General features: G+C 42.7%; 1 protein-coding gene across 1 annotated transcript; it reads right to left on the bottom strand.

Annotated features, from left to right (window-relative positions):
• Window positions 1-11,847: 11,847 nt before the first annotated feature.
• On the bottom strand, window positions 11,848-22,856 carry CLRN2 (clarin 2). Its single transcript, XM_049887031.1, has 3 exons — window positions 22,604-22,856; window positions 16,986-17,165; window positions 11,848-12,113 (listed from the first exon to the last, which is right to left on the bottom strand). Exons 1-3 carry the CDS (start codon window positions 22,854-22,856, stop codon window positions 11,848-11,850), a joined length of 699 nt encoding a protein of 232 aa, XP_049742988.1.
• Between the last annotated feature and the right edge of the window lie 1,272 nt (window positions 22,857-24,128).

Consider the following 24,128-nt stretch of genomic DNA (forward strand, 5'->3'; position numbering starts at 1 on the left):
AGGGTCTTAAATGCAAGCAAGCAGCCATCTAAGATGCAACAATGGGTCTCAACCCACCTGGATCAAAGGAGAATGAAAAACACCAAGGACACAAGGCCATTATGAGCCCAAGAGACAGAAAGGGCCACATGAACCAGAGACTACATCAGCCTGCGACCAGAAGAAGTAGATGGTGCCCGGCCACAACCAATGACTGCCCTGACAGGGAACACAACAGAGAACCCCTGAGGGAGCAGGAGAGCAGTGGGATGCAGACCTCAAATTCTTGTAAAAAGACCATACTTGATGGTCTGACTGAGACTAGAAGGACCCCAGTGGTCATGGTCCCCAGACCTTCTGTAAGCCCAAGATGGGAACCATTCCCAAAGCCAACTCTTTAGACAGGGATTGGACTGAACAATGAGATAGAAAATGATACTGGTGAAGAATGAACTTCTTGGATCAAGCAGACACATGAGACTATGTTGGCACCTCCTGTCTGGAGGGGAGATGAGAGGGCAGAGGGGGTCAGAAGCTGGCTGAATGGATACTACAAGAGAGTGGAGAGAAGGAGTGTGTTGTCTCCCTAGGGGAAGAACGATTAGGAGTATATAGCAAAGTGTATATAAATTTTTGTATGAGAGACTGACTTGATTTGTAAACTTTCACTTAGAGCACAATTAAAAAAAAAGTATGTGCAGTCCTTGCCAAGTGCCTTCATGTTTTACCTTGCATTTTGCAAATTTTCCAAAAACAAACTGTCTCAGTCATCTAGTGCTGCCATAACAGAAATACCACAAGCGGATGGCTTTAACAAAGAGAAATTTATTCTCTCATAATCTAGTAGGTTATAAATCCAAATTTGTCTTTAATTAAGGTATGACTAGAGGATTATAGGAACTGGTGGGATTATCGGAAATGTCAGGTCTGGAAATTTCCACCGCAGGGCGATGTCATGGGATTTGATACTGATATAACCACCAAAAGTTACAATGAAGAAAACTATATGGAGATAAAAAAATAGATTTGATATTTTTAGGTGATGAAAGCAGAATAAAACAAGTACATTATGTACACTATCTGGAATTGGGAACACTGTGATGGCCTACCAAAATTAAGATGTTGTAATATGCTACAACATGGATGAACCTTGACAACTAGACTAAGTGAAAGAAACCAGTCACAAAAGACCACTTATTGTATAATTCCATTTACATGAAATGTCCAGAATGGGGAAATCCACAGAGATAGAAAGTAGATTAGGGGTTGTCTAGGGCTGGGGGTCTAGGAAACCCTATGGGCAGTTCTATTCTGTCCTGTAGGGTCACTACAAGTTGGAATCAACTCGATGGCACACCACAGGGCTGGGGGAGAGGAGAATGGAGAGTGATTGCTAGTGGATACGGGTTTCCTTCTGGGGTAATGAAAATGTTCTAAAATTAGGTTGTGGTGGTAATTACACAACTCAGTAAATATACTGATAACCATTGAATTTTACACTTTAAATGATTGTAGTTTATGGTATGTAAATTATATCTCAATAAAGTCATTAAAAATGTTGGGGTATTGGGATAAGATGGTTCTTTCTTTTTTAAAATTGTCTTATTACATCATGAGGTAATATCATTACGTCAACTTTTAAATAAACAAATATAAATTTGTTGTCACTCCTCAGTATGGATCACACCTCAACATGAAGAAAACAAAAATTCTCACAACTGGACCAATAAACAACATTAAGATAAACAGAAAAGATTGAAGTTGTAAGGGAGTTCATTTTACTTGGATCCACAATCAATGCCCATGGAAGCAGCGGTCAAGAAATCAAAAGAGACATTGCATTGGGGAAATCTGCTACAAAAGATCTCTAAAAAGTGTTAAAAAGCAAAGATGGTGCGCCTGATGCAAGCCATGGTGTTTTCAGTCGCCTCATATACATGTGAAAACTGGACAAGGAATAAGGAAGACCGAAGAAGAATTGACGCCTTCGAATTGTGATGTTGGTGAAGAATATTGAATATACCATGGACTGCCAAAAGAATGACCAAATCTGTCTCGGAAGAAGTACAGCCAGAATGCTCCTTAGAAACGAGGCTGGCGAGACTACATCTCATGTACTTTGGACATATTATTGGGGGGACCAGTTCCGGGAGAAGGACATCATGCTTGGTAAAGTAGAGGGTCAGTGAAAGAGAGGAAGACCCCTCAACGAGATGGATTGACACAGTGGCTGCAACATTGGGCTCAGACATAACGATGATGGTGAGGATGGTGCAGGACCTGGCAGTGTTTCGTTCTATTGTACATAGGGTCGCTATGCAATGGAGCTGACTCAATGGCACCTAACAGCAACATCATAAATATCCAGCAAGGATGCATCATATGAGTCGATGATAATGAATGTTTATCTTTCAGAGAATCTCAGAGGACTTGTTTCTGATAATTCCCAAAATTGAAGGCTCTCACTATTAAGTGCAATCAGCTTTTCACTAAGTGCTTGACGATAAGCACCTAATGACATAGAGTGTGTTTGTTTTTTTATCAGATGCTTCAGCTGTCTGCTGCTGCCATCTTCTGGTTTTCCTCTGGTGCTTTTTTAAGGGTGGAGAAGATCTTCTCATGCTAGGTGGTCCTGGGAGTAGGATGGGGGTGGTGAGCAGTTGTTCCTAAGCCCAAAAGAGAGTTAAATCACCATAACAGTGTAGCCATTATTTGTAGTGGCTGTTACCTTATAGTTTTGTCTCGTAGCAAAATGTTATTGAATTGACTTCATTCTTCTGGTATCTATGACCACATATGAAACTTCTTGAGCTTCTGTTTTTTTGTCTATAAAACAGGCATAATAATATTTACCAGTTGCCGCCAAGTCGATTCCAACTGATGGCAGCCCATGTGTATCTGAGTATAACTGGACTCCATAGGGTTTTCAATGACTAATTTTTCAGATGTAGGTTGCCAGGCCTTTCTTACTAGATGCCTCTGAGTGGACTTGAACTTCCAGCCTTTCAGAGAGCAGCTGAGCATGTTAACCATTTGCACTGCCCAGGGTCTCTGTAATAATAGTACCTACCTCAGACATTGGCATGCAGGGAAAGTACCAGATAAGCCTGGAATTTTGCTGTCTTACAAAGAGGGCACCCAACAACAAGTGCTCAAAGAGTGGTGGAGATATGTCAAAAGGAACAGGAGCCAACCGGAAGGAGCTCTCACTGGCCAAATTGGGTGAATTTGAGCATCATAATAAATACTTATAGTCATGAGTAATAAACCATATAGTAAAATAGGAATCCATGAGTCTATACTGATATAAATACGTGGATAAATGGGGAAAAGAGAAAGTCCTTCTATACATGCCAACTAATAAATGTAGAAGGAATAATGGAATTAGAAATAGAAACATTTGGCAAACACCATAGTGATAATCGTTTAAGGCAAGAAACAGTAATGGATGCTAATGGTGAGAATTTGATGAGAAATAAGATGCTTACATAGTTGCAAATTGTCTGTTAACATGACTGACTAAGAGTGGGAAAAGTGGTAAGTATAGTGGGGAAACTTGGCAGCACCCACTTTCCAAGTCATCAAAGTTAACAGGACAAAAAGAACAGAAAGATACTGCGTGGCTCCTGATATTACTCAGAGATGGTCACAAATTCACTTCTGTGATCATCCTGCCAAAAATGTACACCCGAATCTAATCACGAGGAAACATCAGACCAACCCAAACTAAGGGATGTTCTATAAAATAAATGTCCTATATTCTTTGCAAAGGTTAAGATCATGAAAGACCAATATGGTCTGGGGATCTGTTCTAGTTTAAAGGAGACTGAGGAGACCTGGAAACCCTGGCGGCGTAGTGGTTAAGTGTTATGGCTGCTAACCAAAAGGTCAGCAGTTCAAATCCATCAGGCTTTCTTTGGAAACTCTATAGGGCATTCCTACTCTGACTATGAGTTGGAACCGACTTGATAGCAACGGGTTTGGGTTTTTTGAGTTTGAGGAGACCTGACAACAAAATGTAACCTGGATTCCACATCAGGAAAAAGCATTATTTTTTTTTTAACTATAAAGGGAGACCCTAACCTGATTACCTAATTTAGTACTAAAACCTGCCTCATGCCTTCCCTACCCAGGTCTCCTGACCCCCCCTACCCAGTTTTACATTTTCTTTATTATCGATAATACTTACCTTTTAATCTGCTAAACAAACATGTATGTATTATGCTTATTGTTTATCGCCTCATATTTATTACAGGAGAGTGGAATCTCCATGAGGACAGCGATCTTTCTAGTTTTTTTTTTTTTTTTTAGAACTGTGCCTGGTACATAGTAAGAATTCAATAAACAGTGAATGAATGAATGATGTCATCATTACAATTATTCCTGGAAAATGGAAAACAGAACAAAACCTCCACATACCCTTAAATCTCATCTGAATCACCACAAGCACAGCGCTGTTCTTCATAGTCACCCGCATGTGGTATTTTTTTGTTATGTCAGCACTAGGTAACTAAGATGCTGCCTCAGAACCCCAAGGGGCAGGATGTTGTGTTGAGACCTGGGGGGTCTCCTAGGCTGAAGTAGCAGGGTGAGGTGACTTCTCTGAGGGGCTCTGGGTGGACCGCTGGACAGGTGAGCTGGAATGGAGGGAGGATGACGTGGAGGTCACTCCAGGGTTTGCAGCCCACAGGATCCAAGGTAAGGATGAAACAGGCCGCTCAGCCATATCTTGAACAGTACCTGAGCCAATTTTTTTTCTTCTTCTTCTTTCTCTCCTTTCCCCTCCCCTAGCCCATCCCTGTCTCCAAGTAAGCTGATGTCAGCTCCCTCAAAAGGTTAAGTGTTAACTAATGTTTCCTCTAGGACTGTGGAAAACAAGTGATATTGATCTAAGCCTGTTGAATAAGATGAAGGATGGCACCAGCTACCCCCTGAGCTGATGGGATAATAGTAGGGAAAGATCAACATGTTTGAGATACGACCACTGAAACCAAACAGAAGAAAGAGAGTGGACATTCCACAAGTCCCTAAAACTTATGGCCCTTTTTCCCTTAAAAGCTGACCTGTAGTCCAGTGAGACAGACTACTTTAAACTTTAGGAGGAGATTATTCCCCTTTGTCTCCATATACCGGTATATATAATAAAGTTCTTGCTACCCACCTTACACATCTCAAGAATTGGCTCTAACAAAATTGCAGTAACAAGGACAAGTCTTCCAGGCAGTAACTGACCAGTTGAAAGAACATTCCGTAAATGATTCCAGCCTCAGAGGGCTGCTGGAAAGGCTGGCAGGGCATGAAGCAGCCAGGTGGACAGGAGATTATGGTACCTTTAAGGACCAGCAGGAGGCCAGGGGACTTCTGGGAAACCAGGAGGACGTGTGTGTGTGTGTGTGTGTGTGTTACGTCTGGGGAGAGAAGCAACAGTGGCGAGGTTATCTGAGGAACCAGCCCTTTTATTCCAGAGAGGTGGAATATCCCTGAAGTGATTGTTTAAATGACCAGGTTGGGTTAAATTTAAACTGAACTGGGCATTTATTTTTCACTTTTGCTCATAAAATGACCAGATCAACTGAATTCAGAATAAAGGGTCTACACTTTCTGTATATGTTTGAGTAATGGGAGTGAGTTCTGTGACCAGATATTTAATGGCCTCCCCTTCCCCCTCCCTGCCTCCCCACAAGCTCCCTAAATTCCACGTAGGAATCTCTTCTATAGTATCCCTGGGAGATCTTTTTTCAGACTGAACCTAATTTTTCTCCAGCAACAATAAGGTCGCTCCCTGATGGACCAGGGTTTGAAACTTTCAAGATATTCTCATGGATCGAATTGTGTCCCCACCCCCCCAAACATGTATTGGAAGCCTAACCCCTATACCTGTGGCTGTAATCCTGTTTGGGATTAGGGCCTTCTTTTTTATGTTAATGAGGCCACATTAATATAGTATGTGTTGTAAACCTAATCACTTCTGAGTTAGAAAAAGTGCAGATTAGACACTGGAGCAAGCACAGACAGGGGAAGATAGATGTTACATGAAAATTGTCAAGGAACCAAGGAACCTTGGGGCTACAAAAGCTGAAACAAGGATCTTCCCCCAGAGCTGACAGCCAGAGAGCCTTCCCCTAGAGCCAGTGCCCTGAATTCAGACTTCTAGCCTCCTAAACTGTAAGAAAATTAATTTCTGTACTTTAAAGCCACCCACTTGCGGTATTTCTGTTACAGCAGCACTAGGAGACTAAGATGGGTATTATAGACACTTCTGAAAATCTTTCCAACGCCTTTTTGACTTCTTGGAACCCATCTACCTTGCTCAAGGTCAACCCTAATTTTAGTCTTAAAGGTGAAACTGAATTAACTCTGTGTTACGGATTGAATCGTGTTCCCCTAAAATATGTGTTGTAAACCCTAACCTCTATGCCTGCAGTATAATCCCATTTGAGAATAGGGTCGCTATGAGTTGGAATTGACTCGACCGCACTGGGTTTTTTTTTGGTTGTTGTTATATCAACAAGGCAGGATACTGGAGGGTGTGTCTTGAGTCAATCTCTTTTGAGGATTAAACAAGCAAGCTGGAACCAGAGATGGAGGAAGATGCAGAGGTGGATTATCCAATAGGCAAGGTAAGCACGGTGGTTACCTTGCTTACCAGATCATCTGTAGTGAACGATTTCACAGGGGTTTCACCACATCAAAGATGTGAAACCCATGTGAAACTGTTCATTACAGATTAGTACATATGAGACAGGTCTGGGGTCCTGAGGTAAAATTAACTCTCTTGTGAACAGAGGCTGTAAAAAAAATTCCACAGCAAACAAGATAGGGTGTAAGCTGGACATGAGGAAACAGGGAACTCAACCTGAGCCTGAATTCTAAACGATAAGCAACCAGATTTCCCTTAACACTTCCTCCTAGGATTGTTTTTCAGACAAACCAACTAAAACCAGAATCCCACACAGGTGCAGAAATGATTTGGTTGACCGCTGGATGTCCCTATCCCATAATGAGTCCTGCCTAGGCATCAAAAGACTCATGCCAAGGAACTAAAAAATCACCAGATTTTCACCACCTATAGTACTTTCTCACCATCTTATAGTACCTCCTAAACTGTGAGAAAATAAATTTCTGTTTGTTAAAACCACCCACTTGTGGTATTTCTGTTACAGCAGCACTAGATAACCAAGACACTCTCCGTCTTTTCTACCTACTTGTCTTCACATACCTGAAAGCAGTGATCAAGTTGAAGGTTTTGGCTTTGCTCACTTTTCTAGTAGCTATATCACAAGCTGCCTCAGTATGAATCACCCCAGTGAGTCAAAGAATGAAAACTCTGGAGGGCAGGTAATTTGGAAGCCCTGGTGGCGTAGTGGTTAAATGCCACGACTGGTAATCAAAAAGTCAGCAGTTCGAATCCACCAGGCACTCCTTGGAAACTCTATGGGGTGGTTCTACTCTGTTCTATAGGGTCGCTATGAGTTGGAATTGACTTGATGGCAATGGCTTTGGGGTTTTTATAGTACTTAGACCCATCTCAGAAGCAAGAGGTCCACCAGCCACTTCCCTCCAAAAGCCTGACCTAACCCCTTTTCTGAATATGTGTGCTATTTCCCAGAAATCCAATGAATATGTATAACTTCCCTTTACTGCACAGTATAAAACTTCTCTCAGCCCTTTGTTCTGGGAGGCGGTGCTTTGAGAGTGATCTCCCTGTCTCCTTATTACTTGTCACAAGTAATAAACTATGTCTGCTTTAAAATCCACCTGACTGTTAGTTATTCTTAACGAGAGTACAAGCTGCAAACCCACTGCATTCGGTAATACATAAGCACAAGTAAGCCTGTACTTACTTTGCTTACTGGGGCATCCGCCCCTGTCAGGGATTGCAAATTTGAAAAGAGGCTTTGACCATGTAGGAAGATGTTGTGGGGTTGGGGGAGAGTCAGACGGTAGCCATACCTAGAAGGAGAATCTTTGATGTGGTGAAAAAATGTGAAATTGTTCACTACAGATGATCTGGTAAGCAAGGTAAGCACTGTCCTTAACTTGCCTATTGGATAATCCACCTCTGGGGAAGACAGATGCCAAGCCACATGAAGAGAGCCCAGGAGCAGAAGCTCAAAGAGACAAGGACCTTCCTCTAGAGCAGTCAGAGAGAGAAAGGCTTCCCCTAGAGCTGGCAACCTGAATTCAGACATCTAGCCTTCTAAACTGTGAGAAGATTAATTTCTGTTTGTTAAAGCTGCCCTCTTGTGGTATTTCTGTTATAGCAGTCCTAGATAATCGAAACAGTGCCTCATTTCTATATACTTGTCTTCACATATCTGAAGGCGGTGATCAAGTTGAAGGTTATGAACGTGCTCACTTTTCTAGTAGCTACATCACCAGCCATCTCAGTATGATTCACCCCAGTGACTCAAAGGATGAAAACTCTGGAGGTCAGGAATTTTTGTCTCCGGGTACATTGCTTGTATTCTCAAAGCCTGCATCAGTGTGCAATACTTGTTACATGAATACATGCAATAAGGTCCTGAGATATTTGTCATATAAACTGTTGCCAAATTCTTCCATATTTATATTGATTTTTAAAGAAATCATCAGCAGGACATTTATGTTTAAGCTCAATAGGACATTGACATTTCTCCTTGTTCTTAAGGCAGCATTGCTGTCTGCCACTATTGTTTGGATCCATCTCTGATCACGTTAACTATCGCTTCCAGCCATGTGCCATCTGAATATTTGACAAATGACAGCAGTCCATTAAATAGTACTGAAGCTATGCCTGAAATGGGGACAGAGGGCTGGAAGGGACAGGTGGACTCATCATAATTATATGCATTTAGAACAGAAGAGACATCGTAGAAACACCCTGAAGCTCAGCGTTAAGCAACGTAAACTGTATACAAATCTGGTGTCATTTATCCATTGACATTGAGTTGATTCCGACTCATAGTGACCTTATGGAGCTAATTTGGGGGATTAGATATCTTTTACTTCATGTGAGGATAAGAACCTGGGAAGGAATTCATCTCAGATGGTGTTGTGGGAAAACCAATTAATAGAGTCATGTACCTCTTGTTGTTATTATTAGGGCTGTCGTGTTGGTTCCAACACATAATGACCCTATACACATCAGAATGAAATACTGCCTGGTCCTGCACCATCCTGACAGTCATTGCTATGTTTGAACCCATTGTTGCAGCCACCATGTCAAACTATCTGATTGAGGGTCTTCATCTTTTTCACTGATCCTCTACTTTACCAAGCATGATGTCTTTCTCCAGGAACTGATCCCTCCTGATAACATGTCCCAAGTATGTGAGATGAAGTCGTGCCATCTTCACTTCATGCCGCTTTGGAAAATTCAACACAAAACAGCTGGGTTTATCCAACAGGTAAATTAGAGCAGCATTCTAACCCTATTTGGTGTTTACATGCTTCCAAACTCTCCCCTTGTAATTTCCTGCCTTGTTCTGACACTCATTATTTACTCATCCCGGGATGCCCTGCTCCAGCGCTGCCTCCCATACCACTGGAAAAAGTCTACTCATCTTTCAAAAGTCAGATCAAATAGCAACTTTGTGACACTTTCTTTAATACCATATCCCACTCCAAAGAATTACTTCTGTCCCCAGTCCTTTATACAGGTACTGGTATAGTACTTACAACTTTGCGATGTAATTGTTTATACACCAAAAAACAAATTAACAGAATGGTTAAAAGTGTAAACTCTGGTTCCAGACCACCTAGATTTAATTCCCGACTTCAGCAAGTTACTCAACTGCTCTATGCCTTAGTTTCTTCACCTGTAAAATGGGGATAAAGTATTATGTACCTCTTAAGTGCAATAGCTAAGTGCTGAGCTGTTAATTGAAAAGTGGTGATTCAAACCCACCCCGCGGCTCCAAGGGAGGAAGACCCGCCAATCTGCTTCCATAAAGATTACAGCCTAGAAAACCCGATGGGGCAGTTCTACTCTGTCACACAAAGTCGCCGTGAGCCAGAATCGAATCGACTCAACGACACCTATCAGCAACCACTACCTAGGTTTATAGTGAGGACCGGTGGTGCAGTGGTTAAGAGCTCAGCTGCTAACCAAAAGGTCAGCAGTTCAAATCCACCACCCACTCCTCGGAACTGCCCTATGGAGTCTCTATGAGTTGGAATCGACTCAACAGCAATGGTTTTGGGAAGGAGTTAATATATATAAAACTCTTAGAACAGTGTCCAGAACGTAGTAACTGTTATGGATCAAATTGTGTCCCCAAATCATGTGTTGGAAGCCTAACCCCTCTACCTGTGAAATCAATTTTTGTTTGGAAATAGGATTTTATTTGTTATGTTAAATAGATCAGACCCAAGTAGGGTGGGTTCTAAAAGTAATCACTTCTGAGTTATAAAAAGAGCAGTTTAGAAGAAGAGATTTGGGGGAGAGGGGACAGACACCATGTGAGGATTATCTACAAACCAAGGAACCAAGGAACCAAGGAACACTCAAGACTACCTACAGGAGGGAATCAACACAGCTGAGGCCCTGACTTCAACCTTCAGCCTCCAGAGCCTTGAGAAGATAAAATTCTGTTCTTTAAAGCCACTCACTTGTGGTATTTATGTTACAGTAGCACTAGGTAACTAAGACAGTAATCACTCAATGTTGTTGTTAGGTGCCGTGGAGTCGATTTGACTCATAGTGACCCCATGTGACAGAGTAGAACTGCCCCATAGGGTTTTCTAGGCTATAATCTTTACAGAAGCAGATTGCCAGCTTTTTCTGTCACGGTGCCACTGGGTAGGTTTGAACCGCCAAACTTTTGGTTAGCAGGTGAGTGCTTAATTGTTGCACCACCCAAAAGCTGTTGCCGTCTAGTCAATTCGGACTCCTAGTGACTCTATATGATAGACTAGAACTGCCTCACATGGTTTCCTAGGCTGTAATCTTCATGGAAGCAGACTAACACGTATTTCTCCTGTGGAGCTGTTGGTGGATTTGAACCATTGACATTTTGGTTTGCAGCCAAGTACTTAACCTTTTACCACCCAAAAACAAAACCAAACCCATTGCCATCAAGCCGATTGCAGCTTATAGCAACTCTATAGGAGAAAGTAGAACTGTCTCATAGGATTCCCAAGGAGTGGCTGGTAGATTCAAACTGCTGACCTTTTGGTTAGCAGGCGAACTCTTAACCACTGTGCCACGAGGGCTCCTCTGTGCCACCACGGCTTTTTGATAACTCAATGAATGTTAGCAAATAACACTTATTGTTCTTAATGTTATTGCTGCTATCCGGTTCCTGTGTCGTGAAAATATTATTATTGGGTGTTTCTGGAGGGCAAGGATATTGTATTCTTCTTCACACCTCCACCTAATATTGTGTGGAACAGAACAGGGGTCTATAGACATTTATTGGAGTATAGAATACCTTTTATTTATAGAGTGCTGTATAGGACACAGATCAACTCGATGGCAACGGGTTTGGTTTGGTTTGGGTATAGGATACAGAGGCTGGCAACGTCTTCATCCATGTAAACCTCACAGTAACCTTATGAGGCCGTTTTATCCCCATTTTTCAGATGAGGAAATTGCAGAGTGGGCGTTCAGTTAACTGTCCAATGTCACACACAGCTGGTAAGTAGCAGAAGGGAAGCTTGAACTGAGGCCTCCAGCTCCAAGGCCAGGAGGACCACTTCAACCACAGGTGAGTGACAGATTCCAGGAAGCTTTTCCTTCTGGCTTCATCCTTCCTCTTTCCACTTCCTTCTTCTTTTAACTGCCAAGAAGGTGGACATTCTGGAGTGTGAAGGCTGCAAAGGTAAGTGAGGTCTCTCTTCACACTACAAAATGAGTCAGGACAGAGTGTGAGCAGGAGAAGGCTATTAATACAAGATGTCCTCCGCCGTGACCGTTGCCTCTTCTATTTTGGTCTTAATCTCAGGGAGGGGAATTTGACTGATGGCCACCACAACCAAGTTTGCCGCATGGGCTGTGGCACTGGCCACGCAGATCCAAAATGACTCGTCATACTGTTCTTCCACCACCACAAACTGAAAGAGCTTCTCCTGAAAGTTGGCGATCCGTTCTGTCAGGCTGTGAAATTTCACCGCAGCCATGAAGCTCATGATGGCTAATGCCACGACTCCACCTGAAACCCAAAAATGGTGCCCTCATTCACAGCAAATGTTTGCAATGGTAATGACTATATTTGAGGTGGCGTTTCGGTGGCACACATAGAAAACTCACTTTGTGTTTAAAAAATGATTAACCAGTAACCAGTAGTTGTCAAGTTGATCCTGACTCATGATAGCCCGGTGTGTGTCAGAGTAGAACTGTGCTTCACAGGGTTTTCGTTTATTTACTTTTTGTCATCGTTGAGAATATATACAGCAGGATATACACTCATTCAACAATTTCTACATGTAGAATTCAGTGACATTAATTACATTCTTCAAGTTGGGCAACCACTTTTACCCCCTTTCCTGAATTGTTCCTCCCTTATTAACATAACCTCACTGCCCCCTAAGCTTCCTATCTAACCTTTCAAGTTGCTTTTGTCAATTTGAGCCTATATAGATCTTTAAAAAACACAATGCTCAAGGCAGGCTGTCGGGTTTTCAATGGCTGACTTTTTGGAAGTAGATTCCCAGGCTTTTCTTCTGAGGTGGATTCGAACCCCCAAATTTTCAGTTAGCAGCCAAGCACATTAACCATTTTTACCACCATGGGACTCCCCCAAAATTATTAGGGCAACACAAATTTCAATTTGCTTCTTTAAGCAGTAGCTCACCCAATAGTGTGAGGTGGAAGAGGCAGGGTTTTGTGGGAGAAAGAAAATAAGCTTCATATCAGATCGACTTTGAGCTCAATCCTCTAATTTTTACCCCTTCCCCAGTACCATCTTTCCTAGGAGAGCTACATTTGGAGAAACTTAATCTCTAAATATTTTAGGAGGCTCGAGGCGCTTGCTCTGCAACCTTGGTAGACCCTGAGGACCGGGCGGGAAAATATAAGAACACCTTACTCTGCAGGCTAGGCTTTCAACCTAGGGCTAGACTGAGGCTCTCCTGTCTAATTATCCTCTTTCCAGGCTTAAGGATAAGGATAAGAAGAGAAGAGAAAAGAAGGAGGGCCTGAGAAGGGGGAAAGGAAAGTCGAGAGGGGAAAACTGGAGGGATTCCAAGCCCCAAGGACTTCCCTACGTGTTGCTTGAAATTTTGATGTTCTGAATATCTCTGTCTCTCTCCTCTATTTTGACTGCTTTAATTTTAACTATTTTTTAAAAAATTATTATGCTTTTACAGCATCTTTATTAAAAACAATTTGGACGTCTGAGAAAATAATAAAGAAGAAAACAAATTTACTTTCATCCTAAAAGCCAGATATAAACACTTTCAACATTGTAGCATATTTATTTATATTTCTCTCTTTAACAAAAATTGGTATTAAGACATTCTTAAGTTTACTTTGAAAGGAGCCCTGGTGGTGCAGTGGTTGAGCAAGCTTGGCTGCTAACTGAAAAGTTGGAGGTTCCAACCTACCAACGGCTCCGCAGGAGAAAGACGTGCCAGTCTGCTTTTTTAATGTACAGCCTTAGAAACCCTACGGAGCAGTTTTATTCTGTCCTATGGAAACCATGGTGGCGTAGTGGTTCATAGTCGGCCGCTAACCAAAAGATCAGAAGTTTGAACCCACCAGGTGATCCTTGGAAACCCTATGGGGCAGTTCTACCCTGTCATAAAAGGTTGTTATGAGTTGGAATCTATTCAGTGGCATATAACAACAACAACAACACATTTTCTTTGAACTCGTCATCAGGAAAGACCAATTACTAAAAAACGACATCATTTTGATAAACTAGAAGGTCAGTGAAAACAAGGAAAACCCTCAGTTAGATGGGCTGACATGATAGCTGCAACAATGAACTCATACATATCAATAATCATGAAGATGGTGTGGGACTGGGCAACATTTTGTTCTGTTATACATGAAGTCTCCATGAACTGGAGCCAACTCAATGGCACCTAGTAACAACTGTTTTCAAATAGCTTTTTTCCCAAGTCATTAAATATTCTCTTACAGTACAACTTTAAAATGGTGCATAATATTTCATTCTAGGATGCACCATAACTTATTTAAACATGAACTTATTTCTGGATATTTAGGTTGTTTCTATTTTTTTTTGGTGTTATAAAGGGCTGCAGGAGCCCTGGTGGTGCAGCGGTTGAAGAGTTTGGCTACTGACCCAAAAGTCCGAGGTTCAGACCCATCAGCTGCTCCACAAGAGAAAGATGCTTCTGCAAAGATTTACAGCCTTGGAAGCCCTATGGGGCGGTTCTACTGCAAAGATTTACAGCCTTGGAAGCCCTATGGGGCGGTTCTACTCTGTCTATAGGGTCACTATGAGTCGGAATCGGCTCAACAGCAATGGGTTTCTGTAAAGGGCTGCAGTGAACGCCCTTTTATGCATATCTTTGTGCTCTTATTCAGTTATTTCTTTAGCATAAATCTCTATGTGGAGTTGCTCAATCAAAGGACATTCACATTTTTATGCCTTTTGATCCTAAAGTTTTGTGATATCACCTTGTCGTTTATACTCTCATCAGCAGAGTATGAGAGAGCTCTTTCTCTGAGGAAGGAAATTGGCAGAGGTAAGCATTTATTTAATAAACAGGATTGAGCATTGACTCTAGTCTAAATAAGAAGAGCCATGCATTATAAGTCAGTCTGCAAATATAAGGGAATGCATAATAATTGATTTATTAATATCATGTTACGACATGTGATAAAATCACAGGACCTCTGTTTTCATACTTTGGGGTCAGCCTGTATAAAGTGAAGGTAAAACCAGTTGCTGTCAAGCCAATTCTAACTCATGGCGACCTCATGTGTCTCAGTGTAGAAGCGTATCCCATGTGGTTTTCCTGGCTGTGACCTTTCAGAAGCAGATTGCCAGGCCTTTCTCCTGAGGCACCTCTGTGTGGGTTTAAACCATCAACCTTTTGGTTAGTAGCCATGTGCCTAACTATGTGCACCACCCAGAGACTCCTAGGTTAAAGGAAGTGAGAGATTATTTCCATAGTGGTACCATGACCATTTGACCTGGATTTTCTGAGATAGCTCTCATTTCTTGGGATTTTGTTATTTTCATTATAGATTATTTAAATGCATGATTAAATGTGAATTATTTTCTGTTTATCAATATACTCCCAAATCAACAAACATGTATACCATGCCTTTTGTCCTAGGTTTTGGCTCAGAAAATAGTCATAAATGAGACCATGGATTAGTGAAATGACAGAGGGCTTAGAATCAACTGCAGCTGGACCTGGATTTGAATCTCACCTCAGCTACTCGTAGCTGTGTGACCTTGGACATGCCTTTTAATTTCTGTGGGCCTGGGCCTTTTCATCTGTAAGTATGGGTCTAATAATACCTCTTCACAGGTGGTTGTGAGGTTTCAGTGAAATAAAGCATGGGAAATCCCCAGGCCTATTCCTGGCACTTAGTAGATGCTCAATATAAGGTATTCCTGGCACTTAGTAGATGCTCAATATAAGGCACCTAGCATAAAAGGGAAGTCCCTGGGTGGTGAAAACGGTTAAAATGCTTAGGTGCTAAATTAAAGGTTGGCAGTTCGAGACCATCCAAAGTTACCTTGGAAGAAAGGCCTGGTGATCTACTTTTCAAAAATCTGCCACTGAAAACCCAGCACAGTTCTGCCCTGACACACATGGGGTTATCATGAGTCAGAATCGACTGGAGGGCAACTGGTAGTATAAGGGGTTGGTACAGCAAAGAGGCTTGGGGAGATGAGGTGAGGGAGAATTCAGGCAGCCAAAGAGCCACTTCTGGCTTAACTCGCCCAGGAGGGACACGCCGAAGGCATTGGCAGCTAGATGGCGCTCATTTCCCCCTTCTCAGCCCAGCCTGGCTAGCCTAGCCCTTTGGCAGTTGGCCCTCTTGCCCACACCACCCTTCTCCTCTGTCCTCTGCGTGGAGGGTCTTCCAGCCTCAGCAGCAGCAGCTCCATCTCCTCACCTCCTCCAACTCCCTGCCTCTCCCACCCCCAGCTCTCCATTGTCTCTCTTCTCTCACTCTGTAGTGGGGTGAATAACCAGTAAACTCATTGCTGCGGAGTCGATTCAGACTCAGGGCGACACCACATGTGTCAGAGTAGAACTGTGTTCCACAGGCTTTTCAGTGACTGATTTTTCAGAAGTAGATCGCCAGGCCTTTCTTCCGAGGAGCCTCTGGGTGGACTTGAACCCCCCACCTTTCTGGTAGTAGCGAGCACTCTAAACATTTATGCCACCAGGGATTGCTCTGAAAGATTAATAGTGTCCTCCATCCCCCCCGCCCCAAACTCACATCCAACCAGAATCTGTGAATGTGACCTTATTTGGAAATAGAGCCTTTGCAGATCGATCAAGTTAAAGTTAGGTCATGCTGGATTAGAGTGGACCCTAATCCAAGGACTGCTGTCCTTTTAAGACGAGGGAGATTTGGAGACACAAAGACACGCAGGGAAGACAGTGGTGTGAAGGCAGAGGCAGAGAGTAGAGCGATGCAGCTACAAGCCTTGGAGCGCCAAGGATTGCTGGCAGCCACCAGAAGCTGGAAGGGGCAAGGAAGGATTCTTCCCTGGAGACTTCAGAGGCCGCATGGTCCTGCTCACACTTTGATTTTGGATTTCTAGGCTCCAGCACTGTGAGAATAAATTTCTGATGTTTTAAACCACCCCACCTGTGTCACTTTGTTATAGGAGCCAGGCAAGGGGAGTTATATACTTAGCCGCTCTCAATCCTAAACAGGCTAACAACTGGGTTCTTTACTGTGACAGATTGCAAATTTTAGTAAAGGGGAAATCTGTGCCCAGTGAGAGGGTCACAGACCCAGGGAAGTGAAGGCTGAATGAGTGGTGGGCATTTTAATTCCTTCACACCCGCTGTCCAACTACCTGGCGCCCAGTCTGGGGATGGAGTGGACACAGATCTCTCTTCCCAGGTGCTTTCCTTACCTGCAAGAACATTCCACAGGCAGATGCCCCCAGGGCCGTTGATTGCCCGGCATGGGACCTGGATCATATTGAGAATGGCAAATCCCATGCTGACCAGAGCCAGGGCTAAGGCCAGCATAAGGAGCAGCAGAACCGTCACGTGAAGGCCTGCGTTCAGCTCTTTCACCAGGTGTGGGAAGACTGGGGAGAGAAGAGATAGTCCATATTTTAATGTCTGAGCTCGGCTCACTTTCATAAGGCCTAAACTGTGCTTACCACCTGTCTGTCAGTGTGTCATAATGTGGTGGCTTGCATGTCCCTATAATCCTGGAAGCCATGCCACTTACATTTCAAATACCAGCAGGGTCATTCTCAGTGCTTCCAAACTAGAACAGACTAGGAAGAAAGGCCTGGCTATCTACTTCAAAAATTAGTCAATGAAAACTTTAAGGATCACAACAGAATATTGTCCCATATAGTGCTGGAAGATAAGGCCCCTAGGTTGGAAGGCACTCAGAAAACACAGTGGCCACAATGATGGACTCAAGCACACCAACAATTGTGAAGAGTTAGAATCGACTAGCTGGCAACAGAACCATTTACTGAATAGAGGCATGGGCCACTTATTCAATTTTTACGATTAAGGTAGATTTTATTAATCCCCAAAAGGAGCCCTGGTGGTGTACTGGTTAAGTACCCAGCTGCTAACTGAAAGGTCAGCAGTTTGAGCCCACTAGCCTCTTCGCCAGGAGAAAGATACTGGAATCTGCTTCTTTAAAGACCGCAGCCTTTGAAACCCTGTGGGGCAGTTCTGCTCTGCCCTGTAGGGTTGCTGTGAGTTGGAATCAACTCTATGGCAATGGATTTTTACCTATAGGTTTAGAGACATTGTCTTTGAGCAATGTCTTTGTAAATTCTATATGATTATAATCCTATATACTGTATAGTAGATAGAGTTTAGAGTCATTGTTTTAAGTAAAAAAAAAAAAAAACCCGCTGCTGTCAAGTCGATTCCGACTCATAGCAACCCTATAGGACAGAATAGAACTGCCCCATAGGGTTTCCAAGGAGCAGCTGGTGGATTTGAACTGCTGACTTTTTTTTTTTAATTGTGCTTTAAATGCAAGTTTACAAATCAAGTCAGTCTCTCACACAAAAGCTTATACACACCTTGCTATATACCCCTAGTTGCTTTCCCCTAATGAGACAGCATACTCTTTCTCTCCACCCAGTATTTCTGAGTCCATTAGGCCAGCTTCTGCTCCCCTTGGCCTTCACATCTCCCCTCTGGACAGGAGCTGCACACACAGTCTCATGTGTCTACTTGATCCAAGAAGCCTACTCCTCATCAGTCGAACTGCTGACCTTTTGGTTAACAGCCGGAGCTCTTAACCACTGTGCAATAAAAGCTAAAGATCTCTTGAGCATACCCACTCCTCTGAAACTACTCTAAGGCTTCTGGACAAATTGGGCCCGTTTTTGAGTTCTCGAGCTTTCTGTGCTTCTTTTGATACCCCTGACCAGTCTGTCCGTGGTTGCACCTTGGAGTCAGGGCTCAAAGCTTTCCCAGTTCTATCTCTCTCCTCCGACCCTTTCCCCTCTGGCTCCTTTACTGGCTCACCTGCCTCCTTTCATTCCCTGGAGGTTGGTATCTCCCAAACTTCAGAGCTAGACTTTCTGTTCTTCCTGTAAGGTGTCCTCTCCACTCACAAGTTTCCAGACACTCCACGTTTACGCCGTTAGTTCTGACCTTTCTTTCTTTCCAGTTTTGCATTTCCATTTCTCTTTATCTCTGTGTGGTTATCTCATCAACATTAGAAACTGTACCTTGGAAAATGAGCTCCTTTCCAGGGGAATTTCCTGGTGAAGACTTCCTTCTTCTCCTTGCTTCCCTTCCAACCCAGATCTCTTAGATTTGTTTTTCTTTGTTTCCAACCCCCCGCCCTTTCTTTTCCCAAACACCCTACCTTACGTTTGATTATGTAGTTGGTTTGTTATCCCCTTTCTGGCCCATCTAATCTTTAGGACATGTGACCAACACAGTAACCCTCACCGAAACACTTAAAATAGATAATAGTCACTTACGGGATTGGCAAAAATCAAAACATCATCAATATGCAGTGTTGATGACGGTGTGGAGAAAGAGGTGTTCTCTACCTTGTAAAAATATTGATTCACGTGACCTCGTTAGAGAGTCATTTGGCAACACCTATCAAAGCAATCTTACTGCCAGGAATTTAGTTTTCAGAAACATTCCATATATGCTCAAAGATGTATCTACTGGATATTCATCAACCTGGCAAAAGACTTGAGAAAAACCAAAATGTGAATCAATAGGAGATTGGTTTACTAAATTAAGGTACAACCACACAAGGCAGCTTTTAAAAAGAACTAATCATATCCATAAGGGGCCCTGGTGGTACACTGGTTAAGCACTCAGCTACTAACTGAAGGGTTGGTGGTTCAAGCCTACCTAGAGGCTCCCCAGGAGAAAGATCTGGCAATCTGCTTCTGTAAAGGCTCCCACTGCCATCAAGTCAATTCCGACTCATAGTGACCCTGTAGGACAAAGCAGAACTTCCCTACAGAGTTTCCAAGGCTGTAATCTTTACAGAAGCAGATTGCTACTTTTTTCTCCCACAGGGCAGGTGGTGGATTCGAACCACCAACCTCTCAGTTAGCAGCTGAGCTGCTTAACCACAGTGCCACCAGGGCTCCTTTCCATAAAGATTACAGTCTAGAAAACTCTCCGGGGCAGTTCTACTCTGTCACACGGGGTCACTATGAGTCGGAATTGCCTCAGTAGCATCTAGCAACAACAATCATGTCCATATACTGATATGAAATCATCTCCAGATTTGATTTAATAAAAATTAAGCATTATTAGGCCAATACTGGAGAAGAAGTTTTGGGCAGATGGAGTGATGTGGGAAGGGGTGGTGAGAGAGCTTATCTTCCATAGTTGGAAGTCGATTAACAATTTTTTATAAAATAAACTTTATTGGCAAAGACTGAATCTCATTTAACTTCTGCAATCGTGTGTTGTACCCCAAAGCTCAGACTCTCACAGTTAATTGAGATCTTACTTATTTTCATATTTTAGAAATTCAAATATTTTTCACCAGTTTTAATGCCTCAGTTTCTTCTACTAATTAGTTGTTTTGGGCTTGCTAGCGCCACCTTGTGGCCATCAAGTTGACTCTGACTCATGGCAACCCCATGTGTCCAGAGTAGAGCTGCACTCCATAGGGTTTTCATAGGTGACCTTTTGGAATGAGGTCACCAGGTCTTTCTTCTGAGGTACCTCTGAGTGGGCTTGAACCACCAACCCCTTGGTTGGTAGTGAGTACTTAACTGTTTGTACCATGCTGGGGGTGGATTGACACGGTGACTGCAACAATGGGCTCAAACACAGTAACGATCATGAAGATGATACAGGACCAGGCAATGTTTCATACTGTTATACGTAAGGCCGCCATGAGTCAGCGCTGACTTGACAGCAACCAACAACAACAAATTCACATTTTGTCTGTGAGACAGTGTTGTCCCAGGAAAGATGTTGCTCACTTGCCTTTCATATTTGCTCCCAGTTTCCAAAAGTTGTAGATATCTTTGGCTGAAGGAAATAATTCAAGTTTCCAGGTTGAAATTTATGACCATGGTGATAAATGACAATAGCTACATACACAGACACATACTATGTACCAGAGACTTTACACAAATCCTTTCTTTTACTCTTCCTGTTCCTGGCAACCCTCTGTCATTTTACAAATGAGGAAACTGAAACTCAGGGAAAAATAGCTTAGCCAAAGTCACGCAGCCAGGGAGTGATGGATTAACTACTCCATAACAAAGGCCTGTATCATAGGAAACTTAGACAAGCAATGGTTTAAAAAATTTAATCATAGTATAGTTTGAATTCTAGAGGTCTTGCGTTGAGTTTGAAAAATATTCTTATTTTGTATGCATTAGTGCTATCTGTAGAAATATAACTGGAATGCTCCTTAGAAGCAAGGATGGAGACACTGTGTCTTGCTTACTTTGGGGACGTCATCAGGAAAGGCCAGTCTCTAGAGACGACATCATGTTTGGTAAAGTGGAGGGTCAGCAAAAATGAGAGAAGTTCTCCATTAGATGGATTTGCTCCTGGTCTAGGAGAAGCTTACCAGTCCCTTTTGCCAATGGTATGGAATTTGAAGTCAGACCCAGGTCCTGGTTGTTGGTGGGCTACTTGTTATGGTGGGATGTAAGGAGGAAACCAAACAAAAAACTGCAAAGCACCGGCTCTATACCAGGCACTACATATGTGCTTTTCCAGAAATTATTTCATTTATTGATTTCTCTGATCCCCAATTTTCTCATCAGGAAAATGGGTATAATAAAATCTCTCCCCTAGGATTGAAGGAAATGAACCACATGAGGATGATTTGAGAAAGTAACGTGCCAAAAGCTGGGTAAATATAACTATGCCCAGAGATTCCAGGCCAGGGCACTCATGGTCACCAATATAACTAACGTATTTTTTTTTATGTACTCCACTAGTGTTTTGTTCTTGAATATGCATAACAACTATGTATTTCCTCCATGCATATAAATGACGTCCATTTTTATTATTATATTTGTCAACCGTTCCAGCTTTCTGTCTTTATATATTTAGAAAATACTAGCTAAAAACTGCCACGAGTATGAGATACAGATATTAAATAATGAATAAGATCCATTAACTCCTTGATTTGGCATTATGTTGGTTAATTATGATTTTGTCGGGCACTGTTCTCACCAACAATCTAATTGTTCAATTCTAAAGGTCTGCAAAACACTGCCTTTTTTGATTTTTGGCTTTTCTTTCCCAGAGACCCTTCCTAAGCCCTGCCTGGCTGGCATTTGTGTGGACTGCTCTGTTTACACCCTGAGCAGCTCCAGCGACAACGAAGGCCAGCCCATGCCTGTGCCCGCTCATGTTCACCGAGAGCAGACAAGTGCCTTGTCTGAAGTCACCCTGCCAGCAAGCGTCAGAGTCAGACTCCAGAGCCCAGGGGTGGAGCCTTTTCCTACTTTTCAGACTATGAAGCTTTTGTGTAAACAGAAGCCTAAACAGTTTTAACAGGCTCTCTGAAGGCTCAATTCTGCAGGAACCCTGCACCTGAGTGGTTGAGAATACATGTGTGCTGGAGTCACATGGCATGGGTCTAAAGTCTGGCTCTGCTGTTTCCTAGCTGAGTGACCTTAGGCAAGTTATACAGCCTCTCAAAGCCTCAGTGTTCTCCTCTGCAAAATGGGAAAGTTCATAATTCCTTCCTCATAACTCTATCATCTATCTAAAGTTTGTTGTAAGGCACAGATGAGACAAGCTATGTAAAGTATCTAGACACATGCAAACAGTCAATATCTCAAAAGTTATTATTAATAAAGGTAAACAACCAATATATGCAAATTCTTATTTCTAATGTTTCTGTAAGCCTCTATAGAAAATAAAGAGCTCTCCTTGGTGCTGAACAAGAACCCTTGGCTCACGGTGGATTTTGATGTTAAGCCTTAGACTGCAGCAGCAGTTGAGTTCCCTATTTAGACATAAGCATCCCTACAAAAGATTACAGGTAAGTGCTGTAAAGCACCTTTGCGGCCCTACAGGTACTCACTGGTGAACCGGGACTGGCGGCCCCCGAGCCCGCACTGCCGCACCTTACACCCTCTGAAGAGCCCGTAGTAAATGTCCCCGATAAAGTTGACCAGCTCTGAATCCGTGGCGTTGACCAGGTCCACTCCAGTCTGACAAAGGATTTTCCCACTGAGCCAGTGGGGCACTGCCAAGGCCACGATGATGAGGACGAAGGAGGAGAAGCTGAGAAAAGACGCCAGCCCATACCACGCCTTCTTGAACCATCCAGGCATTCTAGCGGGCACGGAAGGTCAGCCCCAGGGACTCTGAGCAGCAGCGGGGGGCGTTGGCATCTTCTAGATACTGGGCGATCCTCTGTTCCAAGGTTAGCTCTTCCAAACACATCATTTCAAGTCCCTCTTCTCCCTTAACCTCTGTCTCCGTGTTTGCCACAACCACATCCGGAAGCCTTTGCAGTCGATATTCAGCTGACTCTAGCATAGGGGAGTTTGTTACTGAAGGAGGTAACCCTATACCTCCCACTAGTCTAATGTTTCTGCAGAGGGTTTAGTTGTTTCTGGTTTCAAGAATTTAACTAACCCTCCTGTGGCTTCATAACAACTAGGAAGTTATTAATAGGCAAAGCAAGTAGATCTGAGCTGCTAACCAATCTCAAAAATGCATGTGCTAGAAAGAAAACAAAAAAGAACCAATTAGTGCTTGAATATTGCCAACAGTGCAGACTATCAAATGCTGATCTCTTTGATGCTTGCCCTGGTGTTTCTTTCTCTAAATGTCACTGCTGACGGAATCCCCAGAACTGTTACTAATACTATGCAATGACCTCGGTTTTCAAGGTTGTTAAATGAAACATGTAAACAGGGCTTTCAGACTCCTGGATTTATCACTGGGCCAATCTGCTGAGGGTAAAATTGCAACATCAATCAGTTTGTGTGGCTGCTGGAGTTGCCTGGACCTTAATACCTACACCCTTTCCTATGACTTTCATGTCATCTCAAATGGGACAGAAAAATGTTTTCTAATGTGTTGATAAATAATAACCATCTTGCTAGGGTGTGTGTTTCTTTTAACATTGAAGATCTGTCTTTTTCTTTTAACCTGTAGGCATTAGGAATGAAATATTCCCTAATTCTGTTTTGTGCTGTGGTTTTTATTTTGACTTTTACTCTATTGCTTTATGTTGTCAAAAATAATCAAAGCATAAAGAAATTAAATTATATAGGGTATATTTGAATAGTTAATTTGTATGCATACAAAAAAAAAAAAAAACCCTCCTGTTCAGAGCAATGAAGGATCCCGTCCTAGGCTGGTTAAAACAAGCGTTTTAAAGAGAAAGGAAGTGAATGCAGAGTAGAATACTGACTGTTGTCTAACCTTGTTGTTGCTGGATGCTGCCGAGTCTATCCTGACTCACAGTGATGCCATGTGACAGAGTAGAACTGCCCCATAGGGTTTTCTTGGCTGATGTCTGTATGGGAGCAGATTGCCAGGTCTTTCTCTGAGGCACCACTGGCTGGGTTTGAACCACCAACATTTTGGTTAGC

This window comes from Elephas maximus, chromosome 5 (genome assembly GCF_024166365.1).
Source record: "Elephas maximus indicus isolate mEleMax1 chromosome 5, mEleMax1 primary haplotype, whole genome shotgun sequence".
Lineage (NCBI taxonomy): Eukaryota > Metazoa > Chordata > Mammalia > Proboscidea > Elephantidae > Elephas > Elephas maximus.

Coding starts and splice junctions, on each gene's coding strand:
- CLRN2 (XM_049887031.1), bottom strand. CDS start 22,856: ATGCCTGGATGGTTCAAGAAGGCGTGGTATGGGCTGGCGTCTTTTCTC. Junction 17,166..22,603: donor CCGCCAGTCCCGGTTCACCA/GTGAGTACCTGT, acceptor TTCTCTCCCCAG/TCTTCCCACACCTGGTGAAA. Junction 12,114..16,985: donor CCTGTGGAATGTTCTTGCAG/GTAAGGAAAGCA, acceptor TTTGGGTTTCAG/GTGGAGTCGTGGCATTAGCC.